Source organism: Zootoca vivipara, chromosome 2, assembly GCF_963506605.1.
Source record: "Zootoca vivipara chromosome 2, rZooViv1.1, whole genome shotgun sequence".
Classification (NCBI taxonomy): Eukaryota; Metazoa; Chordata; class Lepidosauria; order Squamata; family Lacertidae; genus Zootoca; species Zootoca vivipara.
In genome coordinates this window covers 38,070,366-38,090,020 of record NC_083277.1, presented here as the reverse complement: position 1 = coordinate 38,090,020, position 19,655 = coordinate 38,070,366, and the positions used below count along the sequence as shown (strand labels likewise).

At 43.6% G+C, this 19,655-nt stretch overlaps 2 protein-coding genes across 11 annotated transcripts in view; one reads left to right on the top strand and one right to left on the bottom strand.

The window, feature by feature from the left end:
- SLC6A6 (solute carrier family 6 member 6) overlaps nt 1-8,950 on the top strand; it is a 60,831-nt gene extending 51,881 nt beyond the window's left edge. For 4 of the 5 annotated variants that reach the window (XM_035106507.2, XM_035106506.2, XM_035106505.2 and 1 more), the window contains one exon: nt 1,859-8,950. In XM_035106507.2, the coding sequence (XP_034962398.1) occupies nt 1,859-1,999 (141 nt within the window). In that variant the 3' untranslated portion in view covers nt 2,000-8,950. The remainder of the gene's footprint in view (nt 1-1,858) is intronic. The other variant, XM_060271390.1, reaches the window with a different exon arrangement.
- Nucleotides 8,951-13,619: 4,669 nt separating this feature from the next.
- The window catches only part of GRIP2 (glutamate receptor interacting protein 2), a 380,534-nt gene continuing 374,498 nt past the window's right edge, over nt 13,620-19,655 (bottom strand). For all 6 annotated transcript variants that reach the window (XM_035106515.2, XM_035106510.2, XM_035106512.2 and 3 more), the window contains exon 24: nt 13,620-17,015. In XM_035106515.2, coding sequence (XP_034962406.1) covers nt 16,824-17,015 — 192 coding nt within the window. In that variant the 3' untranslated portion in view covers nt 13,620-16,823. The remainder of the gene's footprint in view (nt 17,016-19,655) is intronic.

Sequence of the window (19,655 nt, the reverse complement as noted above, 5' to 3'; positions counted from 1 at the left end):
ACATAGTGTGCTTTGTCGAAGGATCTGGCCTGCATCAGCTGCACTACTGAGTTAAGAGAGCCACCTAGTGGAAGCAGTAACTTATCGTGATGCTCATTGCATATTACTCACACCAGCTTTCCCCTTGTTCTTTGCATTATCACACTTCCTCCCAGTAACAAAATCAGTTTTCTGATCTCTTCTTGTCTCATGAGCAGTGGCGTGGATGTTCAAAGTAAATCCACTTCATGGTTATGAACCAACATTTTTTTGCCATTTGAACTGTGAATACATAAGAGCAGCCCTGCCAAATCATACCAAAGGCCTATGTATTTCAACACCCCCTCCCCCCCCAAGTCAGATGCTTGTGGGAAACCCACAAGCAGCACTCTCCTTCATTTGTTCACTAGTGACTTGAATAACTCAGAAGCATGGTGTCTCTGATCCCGAGGAAGCATACAGGAATCGTGATGGGTAGCCACTGATAGCCCTACCTTCCATCAATTGGTCTAATCCCTTTTAAAAGCTATCTAAGGCAGCAGCCACTGTGCCACTGACATTTTGCAGCAGCCAGTTCACTCATTTAACAAACTGCTGTATGAAGAAATACTCCATCTCCTTTGTGCAAAATCTATTCAGTTTATTAATTACGCTTCACCATAAGGTTCCAGAACAGGTTACATCCATTTAAAATACAATATTTGAAAACAGGCTACCCATTGAATTCTCTTGGATGATGTGTGTGTGTGTGTGTGTGTGTGTGTGTGTGTGTGTGTGTGTGTGGTCTCTTCTCTCTTTCCACACTGCATCATTTTACACAACTCTGTTATGTCTTCTCTGACCTTTTTTTCTATACCAGAAAACCCCAGGTGTTCTAATCTTTCCTCATAGGGGAGCTGTCCTTTTCCATACCCTTTCTGGCTCTCCAATATCCCCCCCCTTTTTTTTAGATGCAGCAACCAGAACTGTTGGCATTGGCTTGTGTTCATTGCAGTGCTACTGCTAAGGTGCTGCCAGCACAAGGATTTTCCTTGCATGATGGGACCTTCTTCCCTTGTGCCTCCCCCCGATCTTTTCTTGGGGTTGCCCCAACCCTCCAGAGCTGTTTTGGGAACAGCACAGGAGGAGGAAGCAATTAATGTGGGAATCCTTGCACTAGCTTCTGCTGGTGCAATGGGTTTGATGAATATGACCCAGTGTGCTATTTCATAGATTATAATACTGGCAGTTTTATTTTCAGCCCCTTTCCTAACAATTCCTAGTACGATACTCAGTTTTTTTCTACAGCTGCAGCAGACTGCTGCAGACTGAGTTGATGCATATATATCTACACCAGGCATCCTCAAACTTCAGCCCTCCAGATGTTTTGGACTACAATTCCCATCATCCCTGACCACTGGTCCTGTTAGCTAGGGATCATGGGAGTTGTAAGGCAAAACATCTGGAAGGCTGCAGTTTGGGGATGCCTGATCTACACACACACCGCTGGTGATTTTTTTCCTGGTCGTCACTGCCAGTTCAGTCGTACACGTTTGGATTCCACTAAATTGTGTGCATAGAACAAGGTCCACTCATGCAATTATGCTTCCATCTCCTCTTCCCACGTGCCCTTCCCCTCAAATCTGCTCTGGAGCATTGGGGAAGCCCCCAGAACAGGTTTAGGGGGCATCTGGTTAGGCTTTGCTTATGTTCTTATGAAGAGTGGAGGGAAAATCTCGAGCACACCTCATTCTGTGCACACATGCATCCTGCTTAGCCCTAAATTAAACTCTGCCCACATTCATGTATCTGTAAAGTTAGGCTATTTCACTCCAATTTTTCACTCCATAATGATCTGGAAGCCTTTTCAAATACCGTGTTTCCCTTTCTCTCTTTCCAGAGGGTGAAGGCAGTGGCTGCCCCTCGTGAGATAACTCGGTGGGATAAAGAATCAGAGAGCGCTGCCACCTTCTGCCCTCCTGGAATGGCCAATGGAGAACTGATCAAGCCAACTCAAATCATCGTGGAGACAATGATGTGAGCTCTCTCTATGAGAGGAAGACGCCTGCTTTAAAACTGCCGTTTACTAACCATAGAATCTCTCATAGGACCAGGTTTACAGAGCTTTATATTTGCACTAGGATTTATTTTTATTTCTCACAGAGAAAGTTATTTTGTGTGTGTTCAGTTTTTATTTTTTAATATTTTGTAAAGTAAATCACAGTGGATGCCTCTCGCTCTATTTAGAGGCAGAGCTTTCATATCAAATTAGGCACACTGCAGGAATTTACTAATTTTCTCTCTCTCTCCACACAACATATCTATCTAACGCCTATTAATGATACCACTTTACCACTTGAGTTGATTTTCTTGCCAGCAATATATACATGGGCTGCAATCCTATGCACATTTTCTTGGGATTATGCCCCATTGAACACAGTGGGACTTACTTCTGAGTAAACATATATAGGATTATGCCAACACACAACATATATAAATATATGCATATACATGTCTCAAATTTCTTTAGGTGCTGGTGTGGTTGTGAACAGGGTAAAACCAAAACTTAAGAAAGTGAATATCTCACTGGAGGCATTTGCTTTTTTAATGCTTATGTTATTTTAAGAAACTGGTTTTCAAAGGTGTGGCACTATCTTCCTCTGGTTCAAGTGGGGAGTATTAAAGCAGGAAAGGGTACATGCTTTTATGCTTATTGTGGTCCATGTAAAATATAGAGAGATTGTAGATATATATATTTGTGTGCTTGTAATTGGAAAAGCTGCAATATGGGGTGGGAATTGGGAGCAGTTGGGAACCAAGGGAACAATCCATGCACCAGCCATCTCCCGAGTACGGTTTCTGTGCGAAAAGGCTGCAAGAGGGTGGCAAGGTCATTCCTGCTTGGGTGGCATTTTGCCAGGCAGTACCCTCTCAGGTCCACTTTCTTCATCCCATGAGTCCTGTCTTCCCTAAGCCAGTTCTGTGTCTCATATCCCAACACAGGCAGAGTTTATATGTAGACTTCTGAGAAAGACATGCAGACCTTTGTGTTGCTCTACTACTATTGTTGGCATAGAAGGGTTTCTCTGAGAAGCTGCCATGTGTCCCAGATCCCTTCTTGTTACTTTTTGAGACACGAGAGTAACTTAACAGGTCGGTGGAATGGACTGAAGCAAAGTAATGTGGGGAGTGGCCCGTCTTCCGCAGGCCGTACTCGAGAAATGAACTGGCTTTGACTTGAATTTTCTTAGAAAGGTAGCTTGCTGTCAAAGAGCACGTATAGAAGTGCAGCATTTGCAAGGATGCTGCAAAAGCGCTGTGCAATTCTGAAGCATTTTTGAAACCCCAAACTTGCCAAAATTTATCATTTCTAGTTCACAGAAAGGAGTGTTGGGCCTGTATCATTCAAAGCAGCGTAGTAGCATATCAATCATATCAAGCGTATCAAAATCTGGAATGGAACTCTAGACCCACCGCTGAGGAAGCTACTGCAGCACAGGACTATTCAGGACATGCAGCTGAGTGTGTGAGAGAGAAAGAAGGAGATACAGAAGGCAGACTTAGATCCTGATCCTCATAGGCATTTAAGTAGAGTCATCATTTGTATCGTAATAGAGATAAGGAAGCACAAGAAGATGAAGTGAGCTACAAAGGCATTTTAGTTTGGATGAGGCATGAAACGTCTGAACAAGATTTTTCATCAATGAACTAAGCATACAGAACTTTCCCACTTACCTCAGGAATAAGGATTTGCTTCTGGAAATCTCACCTCAGCTTTGACCAAGCCCTGGTTCTTATGGAGGGTAATAAGATGGTGTTGGATAAAGGCTCTTAGACCCTCCCATATGGGCATTGATCTTGGGGGAGGTGGTGACCCCTTTTAAGTGAGTATTGGCACGAAACGCAATATGGGCAGGATGGTAAGCCAGAAATGGCAGCAAAGCCTTTACCTGAGTACCTGTAGCCAGTTTAGTCTGTCAGTGACAGATACTGTAGTTTAAACTGGAACCTAGCCAGTATTTAAAAACATTCCTAATTATATTTTTTTTAAAGAAAAAAGAAAACCTAAGAAAATGTCTACATGTGTCCCATGCTCTCATTGGCCACAGCGTATTGATTTTACAAATGCATGCTAAGTCATGTCAGGTTTTATATGAAATGGAAACAACTTTAAATAAAAAGGACCAAAGCACAGTTTTTCAAGTTCCTTGTATAGCTTTTTTGTTTTTGTTTTGTTTTTAAGGTAAGAGTCTCAGATTTATTTTTATGTGAGGGAACTGAACTTTGAGTACACACAGGTGGCCAGGGTCAAGGCTTTCACTTTCCAGTGACCATCCTACTGGAAGAGCCTTAAGCCAAACACTCCCATAATATGCGATGACATGATAGCATCCTTCTCAAATCCTGGCCCCTACCAGCTGAAAAGCTTAACCTGGAGGGCTAAGGCAGCCAAGGGAAAGCTGACCCCTCTCATCCAAGCCTCATTCCTATCCAAAGTAGGACTCCAATTTAATAAGCACAGGTCAGACTTGTATTGTCTCTTTTCATGCTATTGGGGAGCAATGAGGAGTTAGGCCAGAAGCAGATCTTAACTGAATTCCCTTGACTCTCCCTGGTGCACATTGACCTAAATACGTTGCAGTGTATATTTTGATAAGCAAGTAAATAAATGAGTTCAGGCTTTCCAAAGCAGCTGATGATCCCAGGGCAAATATAATCAACCAGGGGATACTCTAAGCATATATTGTGGGAGGATGAATTTCCAGAACAAAACCAGAAAGAATCAGTACTGCGCCTTTAGAGTTCCAGCTAGGGAAGACAAGTACCCAGCCCATTTTGAGGTTAAGCTGTGTCATTTGAATCAGTAGCTTCCATGTCAATGGTGAAAGGGTTTTATAGGCATATACACAGTGACCTTAAAAAGTTATGCTAGCTAGTTAGTGCAATTGGTGGCAGGTGGGGGTGAGCAAAGCCTCAATCAAGTTTAACACAGTTTGTCATCCTTAGGTTTTCTGTTCCAAGGAGCATATTTTCACACCGCAAAATCTCTGAATAATCGAATGTGGTAAATCTGAATGTCAATAGTAGATTCTGCCAAATTAAAGGGCATGGGGTGGGCGTGGGGGCAGGGTTAGGGGGACATTGTAAACAACTGTTTGTATTTTCTACTTATTTATGATTGAAAAAAAGAAAGACTGGTTTTTTTCTAATTTACTTTGTAGAACTTTGTGGCCTATTTTATCTGTTATTTTGTAACTAAAGTTAAATATTCAGTATTGTGACTGTTTGTGAACTGGTTTGGATTCAGGGAGATGGGGAAGGGAGGGTGGAATAGCATAAATGTTTGTTCACATAAGTGATTGCATTTCCCCCAAAAAAAGTTGGGAGAAAAAGAGCATACCTTGAATGCTTTGTGGGTTTGGAAAAGGGACATGTTCTTGAAACAGTGTTCTTGATTTGGATGAATTCCAGAAATGTCCAGTTACAGATCACTGGGATGTTCAAGACACCTGCAGCCAGCAGTGGCAGATCTGGTTCTGACCAAAGCAGTTTCCAGAGTTGTCTGGTAACTTTTGTTTAAGAGAAGGACACATCTTCCAAACTTTCAGCATTAATTCATCATTAGTCACGATCTCGTTGAGAGGTATCAGTTAATAACAATATAACCAGAAGTACACATTTACAAAATATTTATACATACTGAAAATTAGGGGGGAAACGAAGTTAATTCTCATTATTTACACTTTGCTTCAAAACTATGTATGTGGTTCTGGTCAGATTGAATCCACAAGGCAGTATAAGCATCAGAATCAGAACATGGATGTTTTGAGCAACCAAAAACCTGGGTGTTTTGTTATTTAAGCAGCAACAGCTGGGCTGGGCAGCTGCTGAGGTAGGCCTAGGGAGGCAGAGGGAAGAGGAATGGCTGGAGGGTAGGTGAGCAGTCAAGGCTGATGGAAGGAAACTTGCAGCTAATTTGTGCAACGAGAAGGTGTGTGCTGCTATGGCAACAGAAATTACTGTGGTTTGCTTTAAGCCTTAAAGAGTAATGTAATTTTTCATTTATGGTGTGACCTTAACCCATGTTTACTTGGAGGTTAAGCACCATCATGTGCAATGGGGCATGCTTCTGAGTAATATACATAGCAGGTCTCCGCTTCCAAATGCCACCAGGAAACAATTTCAAAGAGGCAAGAAGTGTGTCAGGGTTGTATCCAGTTGTACCTCTCCTGACTGGCAAAAGGCTTTGTCTAGTGGTGGCTTACATGGTGGAAAGCGAGAGGTTGGTTTTTTTGCAAGTCCCCTCTTACTCCTGCATTGCCCCCCACTACCAAATGGCTCCCCAAATCTCTGGATCAGATTTAGGGGACTGCAGACAGAACGGAGAATCAGCAGCAATTGCCTCTTCTCCCTGCTTTTTCTCCTGTTCCTGTCTCTGTAAACCAGGCATCCCCAAACCATAGCTGCCAAGTTATCCCCTTTTTAAAGGGATTTTCCATTATGCTGAATAGGCTTCCTCGCGAGAAAAGGGAAAACTTGGCAGCTATGCCAAACTTCAGCCCTCCAGATGTTTTGGACTACAATTCCCATCATCCCTGACCACTGGTCCTCTTAGCTAGGGATCATGGGAGTTGTAGGCCAAAACATCTGGAGGGCTGCAGTTTGGGGATGCCTGCTGTAAACCTTCAGTGGATCAAAGAGACTTCCATCTACAGAGGGACACCATTGGGTGCAACCCTCAGCCATTATTGCCTCTCTATCCATCAGCCAGTAGGACATTAGACAATTGTAAGCTTTGCACAGCTTTCTTTGCTTGAGAGGACCTGAACTCAAAGCATTTAGTTAAAAAAACCCCATTTTTAAGAAGTCTGTAGTAGCTGGCCTGTTATAAACTGAAGGTGATTTCCATGCTGTATTGAGTAAATCATATTGACTGGTGAAACTCTGCTGAACAGAAGCTCAAATATGATTTTAAAGGAACAATCACATCTCCACTGAGGCACAACTGTTCTTCATTATTTTTCTTTTAATAGTGATCAGTGCAGAATAAAAACTTGGTTCTTTCCAGTATGGGAAAAGGTAGTGATGTTCTGAACTACCTTGCCGTGTTTGATTTTTTGCAAGAACTGTACACTAAAGGAAAATATTGTTTATCATATGGATTGATGAACCCAAACTTGGATGCCATCTGTTTGGGACTGGAGGCGGGTTGGAACCCAAATCCAAGTTGAAATCCAGGAGCACAACCCAGCTTTCTGCACACAATTGACCAAATGTTCAGACGCCAGTCTCTGAACTGTACCACTTTTGTCCAGAGCTAAATCTCAGCAATTGTTAGAATTCAAAACCTCCTTCCAATATATGATTAAAGACTATTGAAAATGAACAAGGAGAGCTTGGAAATCATCCAGATGCAAGCTCTACAGTTTCACATTGGTTTGCTTAGAGTGGGAGTCCTAATTGTGCTAAATGCTTGGCAGGAAGAATGTAATTTTAGACCACATGTTGGTTTCCTAGTTCCTTCTGGAAAGGAGCTGTGTATTTCACCTGTCTCTATCTAAATCTCTAAAAGTATCTGCTGACAGCCTAGTCTGCAATTCAGTTAAGCCAAAGTATTTCAATTTAAGCCAATTCTGCCTCGTCGTCTTCTATGGTACTAAATCCATAGAAGTCCCAGTCCTACAGCATGAACAAGTTGTGGATTAGGCTGTTGGTTGCCTGTTAGTACTTTATGGAAGGCTAGAGGGGTGGGCAAAAATGATAAGATGTGCATTCCTTTGTCAGGAAATAAAACGCCGTAGCTTATTTTTAAACGATAGCCTTAGGAATTCCACTGACAGCACTAATACTAGCTATGGGGTAGATCTGAAAATTCCCATGATAAGTTCAGTTTAGATTTTTTTGGGGGGGGGGAGGAGAGAAGTAAAATGTGCTAAAAGAAAACCCCTTATTTCCTTTTCTTAAAACACAAAAAGTGGATATGTTCAAGTTCTGCAATCCACTTAACTGATATCTACTTAGTAGCCGGCTGGCTCAAAGATGAACCCAGATACACAGACAATGCAGCCTGCTCTTCAAAATTTTAAAGGGAGCTCATTTTCCTATAAATATTCTTAGGATTGCAGCTGGAATATTGTTAAGTTAGGGTTGGGGCTGGAAGGAGTTTTCTAGCTCAGCTGCGTTTGCTGAGCCCTATTGCATTGAGCTAAGGCTGGAAGCCAACCCCTTCGTATAGGCGGCCAAGCAACTGAGTTGAAAAACTCTCTGGAAGGACAGGGTAACAGATGAGCTGCCAAATGGCTAACAATCAGCTGCGGAAGGGCAATGTGTGTGAGCGTGTGACTTATTTTAAGGAAGGACAAAGTTGGATGGCAGGAACCAAAGGACAGTCTGAGGCTGCTCACAAGTGTCTCTTCCCACCTCCCCTCGAAGCAGTCAGTGCAGTGCTCTGATACATTCACTGTTGTAATAGAACATTGTTTGTGTTGTTGCTGTATTGTGCTGTAGCGGTTTTGAAAGGAATGCATCTCCAGGGGCTCTACAGTTATAAAAGTAAGACTTGACAGCCTCTTTAGTCTACTGAAAACAGTGGTGAGCATTTTGGAATTATTTGAATTCACACTTGTGACTACCATCTGTCAGGAGTAGCCACGTGGATTGGAGAGGACACCAGACCCTTTTCCTTTTGAAAAAATAATTTTTGAGAATAATTTTTTTAAGAAGACATTTTAAACCTGTTGTCGTTTGTCATTCTTATTGTTCCGGAAAGGAATATTTGTATAGGAATAAGAATTTGGAGTGTACTTCAACCCTGAAAAAAATAGGTTTTATTTGTGTATACCGTAAATGTTTGTATTTTGCAGTTTTATCTGTTTTGCTTTTTAGATAAAGAAAATGTATATTGATATTTTAAAAGTCATTTTTGCTTTTTTAGATGAGTTTGTAATCATCACAAACAGAAAAATAAAAAAGCCTTTCCTTTATAAAGTGAGCAAGCCTTTGTTATTTCTAGCTTCTGGTGAGAGTTTACCAATATTACAATCCAATGAGCAAAACCTTTCTATTGAGTGCTGCACTGTTGAAATTCATAAAATATAAGCAGCCTATTATGTGGCCTGCTAATATTTCTTCAGAGGAAAATCTCCCTCCCTCTCCAGCATAGCAACTTGTGCCTGGGGCCAAACTTCTTCAGAGTTATCAGTCAGTCTCCAAGCGTGCTCCTCCTCAGCCCACAGGACGGAGAATATTAGCAATACAAATTGCTGTCATCTGTTTTTGATCCTGCCCTGGGCAGGGATTCTGTACCTTTTGAAACTGCAACACATGTGGAAATTCCTCTGGTGCAACTTACCACTACACCAGCATTATTATTATTATTATTCATTTATTTATTTATAATTTATACCCCGCCCATCTGGCTGGGTTTCCCCCACCACTCTGGGCGGCTTCCAGCAAATACCAAAATACATTAAAATATCACAGACTAAAAACTTCCCTAAACAGGCGTTTTCTAAATGTCAGGTAGTAGTTTATCTCCTTGACTACCGAAAAGGCCCTCTGCCTGGTTCCCTGTAGCTTTGCTTCTCGCAAAGCTGCCAGAAGACCCTCTGCGCTGGATCTCAGTGTCCGGGCTAAACGATGGGGTTGGAGACGCTCCTTCAGGTATATAGGACCGAGGCCGTTTAGGGCTTTAAAGGTCAGCACCAACACTTTGAATTTTTGCTCGGAAACACCTTACTAGTTGAATTTCTACTGGGGAGACAAGCATTTAATGACACAGGTGTCTCACCAGGATGCCACTTAATCAGAAAACAACCAGGTCACTGCTGCCATTCCTACCCCAACCTAGCATGTTTCAGACCATGCATTCAGGCTGCAGGAACACCTGGATCTCTCCATACACTGAACGTTTGAAGACTGTTTTAAAATACAATTAATTTAAAATACAGTAGCACTGCCAGTAAACTAAAATGGTGTCTAAGCCCAGTTCTCAGAGATGCAGGCCTCCAAGCAATTTCTTCTGTTCCTCCCCACAAAAGGCCCCACTGATTTGTGTGTGTGTGTGGGAGAAGAAAGTGGGGAGGAGCAGACATAGCAGTGGGATGGTCAAAGAGGTTCAAACTAGTTTCTGGGAGATGGTTGCTTCTTATGTGAAGCTGCTCTGTGCTCAGGAAGTTGCATCAAGGAAGTTGTCATGGTACTTCAAGTGCATACTGGGCACACCCCTCTGCTCACCCACCCTGCCTGTTAGGCCTTTCGCTGCCACCAGGGGAAAGCATTTAACAAAGCCACTTCCGCGCCTGCGACGGAGGTGGGTTCGTGGGCTTCCCGACTGTACCATCACGTAGGGGCTGCGAGTTCAGCCCCTACGCGATGGAGGGTTCCCGCCTGCGTCATCCCCAGACCGTCCAATAAGGACGGACGGGGCAGGGCCACCAGGTTTAAAGCGCCCCGCAGGCGGGAACTCAGCCTCTCTTCACCCTGTTCGCCGGAGCGAACAATTAATTTAACAAGGCTGCCTTTCACCAACCGGCTGGATTCAGCTGGATAGCTCAGTTGGTAGGACATGAGACTCTTAATTTCCCACATTGTGCAAAAGATTTCTGCATAGCAGGGGGGCTGGGATAGATAACCGTGGCCCTTTCCAACTCTACACTTCTATGATCCTGCCTAAAAATCCCATATTTTCTTTGAGAACAGCTCAAGGTAGCATAGAACTAGACACGGGGTGGTATGTTCCAGGAGAACACACAGGTTTCATGAAACATGACTGAAGCATGCACTAAAAGGACAAAAAAAGACCCCACAACGCTTGTTCTTAGGAAAAAAGTTTAAACATAAGAATGGTTACAATCACATGAAAACATTCCTCACAGTGGCGAAAACGACGGTAAAATAAATGCAGCTTTAAACACAAAGCTGGTTCCTTCTCCACTCCCTCTGTATTTTTGTTGGAAGCCACCCAGAGTGGCCGAGGCAACCCAGTCAGGTGGATAGGGTATAAGAAATATATTATTATCCCTGAAGCTAACAGCTTGCAGTTGCTTGCACCCCCCCCCCCCAGCCCTGAATGTGCACTCTAGGAATTTAGAGGTGCGTGTTTTCCAACAGCAGCCTTTGCTTGTGTGCCACCAGCACCATCCTCCAATGATTATTCCTAAGACCTTCCAATTGGATCCCCCAGGCAGTTCACATTTAAAAAGTCAATCCCACAATCTCCAAACAAGCCTACATGCAAGACTTCTATTTATTGATGACAATCCATTTCCTTCATCCAAGAGTTCTCAGTGCAATGAAATTTTTTTTTGGGGGGGGGGGAGTTTGTTGCACAAGAGTGCCACGCCAACTTGAATTGTCCAACCTGACTTTTCTGGTATGTAACTGAATCCCGCCCCAAAGTAGTTCCATTGTGGAAGAACCCCTCACCTCTGGTTCCTGGAGCAAGTCAAAGGGAGAGTGTGATGCTACTCCCATATTTCTGAATTACTTGAATGCACTACACATCACATGTGAATAGATGCTGTCATATATTGCAGTGTTGATGCAAAAATAGAAGAACGAAGCTCCTGCTACAGAAGACTTCATGCCAACCTGCTACTTTTAGGGCCCATCAGTTATGAGAAGGGAATTCTGCTGGATTTTACCCTAGGACCATCTCTGATCAGTGGTAATGCCACAGTTTTCCTGGTGTGTTTTTTTCTTTCCCAGAAAAATACACACACTACACTGTAGCTATTAGTCTAGAAATCATGCGTAGTCATGATTGGCTATTTTTAATATTTTTAAAAATATAAATAAATCCCACAGCAGCAAGACCAGGGCGATGAAGTGTCAGTTGAAGCCATGCAATGCATCTCACATCTCTGCTATCTCACACTTTCCCCCCCTCTGATCTAGGAAGTCCTTAAGTGACCTTGCCTATACATTTTGCAGCAAAATGTAATTGTGCAACACACTCTGCTTTTATTGTACAGCAAGTCAATCAATCCTCTGCTTATAGAAACAGTGCTTGCAAAAGCTAGCAAGTCACCTTCCACAAATGCTGAAGCCATGTTGGCTCCACGTTAACTGTTGACAAGCATTTTACACAGCTCTCCAGGAGGCCTCCTGGTCCGCTTCTAGAGGGAGTAGGAATCTGCTGCCAAGTGCCAAACCTCCAAAGGTCTTTGCTCAGTTACAAATGCCAACCTGGAAAGAAGGCCAAAGATCACAGATAAAGAGTTGTTTACTGGAAGTTGAAATCTTCCCTGTTGAACATTAACCAGAAGAGCGGGAGGGTGTTGAGGTCAGGGGAAAGAGGTGAGAGAGAAAATGTGTGTCCAAATATGTACACACAGGCTTTCCCCCTCTTTATTGCCCCTTTGTGGTTGCTGTACAGTCATACCTCAGTTTAAGTACGCTTCGGTTTGAGTACTTTCAGTTTAAGTACTCTGCGGACCCATCTGGAACTGATTAATCCACTTTCCATTACTTTCAATGGGAAAGTTCGCTTCAGGTTAAGTACGGACTTCCAGAACCAATTACACTCATACTTCGGGTTAAGTACGCTTCAGGTTGAGTACTCTGCGGACCCGTTTGGAACGGATTAATCCACTTTCTATTACATTCAATGGGAAAGTTCGCTTCAGGTTAAGTACGCTTCAGGTTAAGTACAAACTTCCGGAACCAATTGTGTACTTAAACTGAGGTACTTAAACTGAGGTATATGAGTTTACAGTCTCATAGTTACCATACAAAGTGTCTCACATATCTAAACATTGATGGAATGCCTGTGTTACTAACTTCTGTAAGGAATGGGTTATACAATGACCAGGAATGCCTGCCTGCCTGCCTTTTCTACTGTGCTACATGGAAGACTGTCAACCACAACCCAAAGTGCTTAAAGTACCACTGATGGCAATGGAAGACCAACAAAAAATAACTCATTGCTTCCAATGTTATCTCAACTATTATGCTAAATTCTGTAACAAAGAGCATTCAAAATCAGTATTCACTCAAAGTTGGGTAGCATTGCTGATGCATTGAAAGTATTGTGTTTTGTTTGTTTACATGCACACTATGGTAATCACATTATTGGGACCCAACCAAAGTGTCAAGCTTTTGAGTTAATCAGGCTGGATGCTAAACAAAACAAGGTTAAGGATGTAGAAAAAGCTCAGCTGCCCCAGAGTATGCTGTGCAGGAGGACTTGCACAGATATCATGAGATGAAAGATAGATTTCAGAATGTACCCAGGGCTACGAGGACAAAGAAGCAATAAGGGCTCTTCCTCCATGTTTGCAGGTGTAAAATCTGAAGGGTTTGCCAGCTGGTTCGGACCAGTAAACGTATTTGGGGTTTTGAGAATGCATTGTGGGCAACCGTCACAAAATGGCTGCCGCAGGGGCATGACATAATGCGAAAATTAGAGAGAGTATAGTCATTTTTGCTTCCAGCCAGCCACAAACATGAGACAACCCCAGACTTACCACGTGAAGTCAGCTGTGTCTTAATGGTTCTGACTGGAGGCCTGCTCTTGTTCCCTGGGAGGCAGAAGAAGCTGGAGACTGTCAGTGAAGGAGGTGAGCTGCCCACCTAAGCATGCGCTTAAGGTAGCAATCCTGAAAGCACTTACCTGAGAGTAAGTGTTCCCAGACTCAAAAAGACATGCCATCAAGTAAACATGTAGAGCAGGGGTTCCCAACAAAATTTTCTCGAGGACCCCTCATCGAGCCGCTATTGTGACAAGGACCCCCATTAATTCCTAATCCTAAAATTAAAAAGTGAGAGCCAAATTAAGTCTTTTTATATTTTATATTTATACGTTTTTTACAGTTACAACAGAGTACTCCATCAGTATACAGTTAGTTTTAATTTTCAGTTCTTAATGAGATGAACCACTTTTTAACCAACGGTCCATTTTTAACTACGCGAACTGTAGCTTCCGCGAAAAACAACGCTTTGTTTACAAACACTACTGTATTGCAAGGAGGCAGCGTGCGCCAGGGAGGAGGGAGGGGAATGGAGAAGACAGGGTACCTGCGCAGTAGCGCACAAATGAAGCCGACGTGCGCAAAGAATCTTGGGGAGGTGAGCGTTAGTAGAATGCGCGCGCTGCCTCTTTGCAAAACAGTAGTGTTTGTAAAGCGCCACCTAACGGCATACAGCAGAACTACTGCCTCTATCTAATTCTAGTTTTGCGCTAGACTCTGCTCATGCAGGAAGCGGCCAAAACAAAAAATCTGTTATCATATGAAATATATTTAATATATTTTTTATTCTAATAACATCTTGCGGACCCCTCTGGCATAGCTCGCGGACCCCTGGGGGTCCCCACACCACCTGTTGGGAACCACTGATGTAGAGGATTGCACACTAAAACTCACATTCAAAACCAACAAGTATTTAAAAGTGCTTCCTTTGGCTAAAGTTAACCTCAGTTTCTGCTTTTCTCTTCTGGTGATTCTGAGATGATCCAGAGATTACTTTCTGGTCTCCAAGCGCAAGCAGAGATAGACCACAGATAGGCAAAGTATCACTTAGATGCCAACTTTTCAAAGAAAACAGGAAACCTGTATGGTTTTGCTTTTATTTAATTAAAAAAAATCTAAGTAATTGCAATACCATTTAAATACATAGATTTACAAATAGGTCCAAAACAGGACTAAAATATTCTTTGAATATTGTGCTTTCATAGATACATAAGAAAATTAGCGTATAAAAATACTTTACAAGGAATACACTCTAATATATGGATAAAAATACACATTTAAGTAATGCATTTCATTTTCGTATCATTCAAAATGCATAGGAAGGGATACAAGGACCATTTTTTAAAGCCTTATTAAAAGTCTTCATTAAAAACCTATTTGAAGCCACACTGAGCTTCTGCTATTTTGGGAATATTGCATATAAAACCCATTTTTTTCTGCTCAACTGTCAATACCCTCCAGTTTCTTTTATGGCACATTATCTAGGTTATATGGCAGCCATGGTATGGAATATTGCATACTTTGAGAAGAGAAAATGGCTACAGCTAGATGCAGCCCCAAAGGGACTCCATGCACATCTTAAGGAAAGCACAGAAACTTTGATGTGGCCCAGAAAGTGAATAAGCATATTTTTATTAAAAAAAAGAAAAGGAAAAAAGAGGAAAAGAGAAGGAGATGCAATCACAGCTTAATCTGGGCTCAGATCTGAAAACCAGTTGTGGTTTACTGACCTACCAGAGAAGGTTACCCATACCAAAATATGGCATCTTAATTTGCATCAGAACGGTACGAAAGAAAACAAAGGGCATACAAAGGAAGAGAGGAGCCAGTTTTCCATTTCCAGGGTCTTACTCAAGTTCCCTTGCAGGGGGACAGTCGAAAAAACCACCACAATAAAGTGCTATTCCAGAAACCCTGGCACAGGCCATTGGACTGGCCAGAGCGAGATTTGCAAGCCCTGGTATTTTTGCCATGTGCAAAGGAAGAGATCATGGCCTTAAGTTGCAAGTCCATCTCATCTGCTGCAGGCAGATCATCCAAAGAATGTGAATATCACATCCATGATCACTACAACGGAATTCAGTTGTGGAAGGCAGAGGGTCACATAGGCATCGTGCTCATAAAGCCAGGGAGGAGAAGGTAACTACTAAAAACATGGGGCTGCTGCTATGACTGGTTACAACAGGGCGTCAACCCTCAGCATCAGTGGGGTTTTTAAAAAACAAACAAACACACGCACGCACTTGCACTAGGACGACCCACAGGGGGTGCACTGGGAGACACAATACCAATCTCGCAGAGGATGTCTCATGCTTAACAGTGACAAGGAGATATAAGGGTTTCCCCACTCCCATTGGGGGAAAAATGAGGGTCAGAGCAAAGAGGGTTATGTGAGTGACTCACGTCCAGCTGCACACTCACAGACTCATGGTTCAACCAAGAGAGAGATTCTTGGTGCTCTCTCTCTCTGTGTGGGGGCACACAAAAGGTTACTGGTGGCCCAGAAAAGCCTGTTTCCTGCCCTTTGTATACGGTATCACCAGTGCTGTCTAAGAAAAACACAGTAGATGAAGGAAGGAAGGAAGAAAACAAGCACACGTTGTCTTGAAGTCAAATAGCGGTCAATGTGTTTAGGCTGCACCCCAAAGAATGAGTGCCTGAGATGTGGCAAGGGAGAGGCCCGTCTTTTGTGACGAATGGCTCAGGACTTCATAAAACTTCAGAGGGAAAATCCTGCTCTCGGTTGTGAAGGGGATCCCAAGCACCACAGTGATCTGGGAGAGTGTGGCTGTGAATTGAGAAAAGGACACAAGGCTCTTCTTGCCGTGGGCCAAGGAAAAGCTACGGGGTAGAGCAGGGATGGCCTTTCACAGAAACAAAGCAGTGTGTGTGTGTGTGTGTGTGTGTGTGTGTGTGTGTGTGTTAAATTTTAAGTTTCACTGTACATGACTTAACAAAGCAAACAACAAGAAAATAGCACCATGTACCCAAGCCCTTCGAAGACAGGGGCAAAGATGATGTTCTGGTGCCCTATGACCCCATCCGCTGGAGAAGCTCATACCATGAGCAAAGGATGTTCTCTCCCAGGTGAGTTGTGCTGGGGGCTGCTTCCTGCTTTCAGGGGCAACAGCAGCCCATCCCACACACCGTGTTGGCCAAAGTGGGACCATTTCCATCGGTCTGTCTCAGCTCGGGCCTTCAGGGCCTGGGCTGACTGGCTTCAAGATGTGACAAAAGGGAAACCCATTTCTTCATGGCAAGTTACGTTACACAGAGTAATCACAACACCAGTGCAAAAGTAAAACCGGAAAAAGTGTTACAGACAGCCATCAACCCCTTTGCCCCCACCCCCACAGGACCTCAAGAACAGTTGACGCCAAGCCCAGCCAGCATTCAGAGCGTCTGCGTGTTTGCCTTGACCTCCACACTAGGAGGCTGCCGGCCTGGCAAATCCTCATCGAGCTGGACTTTGGCAGTGAAGGCCAGGGGATTCCGGCTGATTACCAGGTCCAGTTTGTCTCCTGCTTCAGATATCAAAGGGACAGCTAAGCAGCAGTCAAAGTCCCGGGTTCGAATGCGGTTTACCTGAAGGGATGGGAGAAAACTCACAGTGGATTATGGGAAACACACACACACACACACCAGGAAAATGAGACAATTTTATTTTACTGTATTGTTGTTTTTTAAAAAAGTATCCAGTTGCTGGAAATCACAGGTGGTGAGAGTGCTGTTGCATTCACATCCAGCTTGCAGGCTTCTCTCAGGCCTCTACCTGTTTCTTCAGCCACTGCGAGAACGGGATGCTGAACTAGATAGGATATTGGCTTGATTCAGCAGGCTCATATTGTGTTCTTACATTCTTAAACTTGTGACAACGTTGAACACTCAATAGATTGTCATTTGGGAGCTGTTCTGCTACATGTAAAACATAGGCCAAACCAAACTATGGCAGAAAAATCCAGGAAAACACATTCCTTGAGCCATTCAATTCCTCAGTTATGTGAGAGAATGGGAAAGACATCAGATCAAACAGTACTCTTTTTGTGGACACAGTTTTTGACAAAAATCTAACCAGAAGCATTAAGTTGGGGATGGTGAGCTGTTGTTGTATCCTTGTGGGGCTACTCTATTCTCCAGCCAATGACTTGGGGGCCAGAAATGTTTTTATAACACCCAAGTGGTCAGGCGCCATAATACAGTTGGGTTTCATCTTTCAGAAAAGGCTCCCCGGTTATGGTGAGATTGTTTAATTTTTGAGCTAACAAGATTCTGGCTGCAGTGGTTTCAAAAGGATTGGAGTAAATTCATTGAATGTTTAAAAAATCATGACAAAGATATGAAGCCGCTGACAGGCTTGAAGTAGTACCTGCAATTATAAACTGTAGAATCTCTAACCATAAGTGAGAGAAATATACAATATAATCAAAGGCTAGAGACGAACGTAGAAAAGCTGTAAATTAAGTATGAACGGAGGGAAATCATAGGCTCGGTGGAGCATCGGTATTGATTTGTAGATGGTAATGTATGTGTGTTAAATGTATTTCTTTGGTTATGGTAAAAAATTAAAAATATATGAAAAAAATGGTGAGATTGTTTAAGGGTGGAGCCCCTCTGTCAGAGGGTCGCCGTGGCTACTCTAGAGTAACTCCGCTTGAGTCCAGTTTGTCTTTAAAGACTTTTATTGTGCATAGTATGTATAGTGCAGAGGTAGTCTGAACCAGAATCCGGCAATGGCATACGTCTGTTCCTATGCCAGCAAAATAGTTGGGACACCCCAAAACGCCTCCCCCTTGACCTGTGTCGCGGTGCTCTCCTTAACTCTTGCGCCGGAAGGAGCAATCCCCTCTCAGCCTCCTCCTGTTCAAAGCTCCAGCATCCTGGAGCCCTTGCCTACATCTCTCCTCCCCTGAGATTTCCAATTGTTCTGCACACTGGCTTCTCTCTCCCTCCAAGTCTCTCCCTCCCCCCCTGGCTGCTTCAGACCCACTGTTGCTCCCTGTGCTTGGTGAGGATGATGGGGGGCTGGCTCCCTGTAGGGAGTCACCTTTACACTCTCTGATTTCTTTGTCTTAAAAATATTTACCGTTCCCTCATCCCTGATGAAACTGTGGACAAGCCTTTTATCCTAACTCAATTAAAGTTTCATTAGGGCTACCAGGGACAGATAACCCATGCATCAACATTTTTTTTTGCATTTAGCTGAAAGTGTAAGGCAGTCAAACTGGCAGGTGGGATCTAAATTAAGTTTATGGTAAGCACAGATGTGGATATTAAGATTTGTTGCACACACTCGGACGCAATAGCATCTGGAGACAATGACGGACTACTTTATATTCTAAACCCCAAGTGGTTGGGACAGGATGAGTCCCTTTGTTTCTGTAGCCTGTGAGACAAACAAGGGTTGTTCTCTCCATCCCAGGCTCCTCTCAGCCCAGTGCTGCCATGGGGATGTGCATGGTATGTCAGCACATGGGAGAATACAAGGTGCATATGAGAGAGAGAGAGAGAGAGAGAGAGAGACAGAGAGAGAGAGAGAGAGAGAGAGAGAGAGAATGCATTGTATGTCTCTGTGCCTGTGTGTGATCTGCAGATGTGGGTTTTCGCAAGATGTTTGTGCAACGAGTGTCTGCAAGTGGGTGCATCTGAAAATGGCACGTGACCCTCAGAGGGCTGCCCAACCTTGAACGCGACCCCGAGGCCACGGAAGGTTAATCGGCTCTAGGGTTAGTTCTTCCATTCCTCTGCATCTGGATGAAGATTTTATAGGTCAAACAAATCCCGTCGATATTTTTCTGACATTTGGAAAGCCCTTTACGAATCACTCCCGGCTCAACACTTTCCTCTAACTAGGATGCTACAGAGCTAGACCATTTGGTCTATTTCACTCAGTTCTGTCGCACTGACCGGTAGCTGTGCTCTCTAGGGTTTCCCAGCCCCACCTGGAGATGCTGGCATTGCACTTGGGCAATGTCCCCTTTCAATGCCTGGGGCCAAATGGAAATGTGCTGCCATGCCCTCTCTTACCTGAGGTGACAACGGCAGCGGTTTCCAGGGAGATCTCGCCAAAATCCAGCGAGATCTTGCTGCAAACCAGCACTGCTTCTCTGCCACCAGCTGGGTGGGCAGGGTGCCTGCAGAGGCAACGGCTGAGGTGGTTGCTTCACCCCTGCACTTGGGGCTTCCTGTATGCGAGGCCAATTCTCTTCTCACCGCCTCAAGCTACAG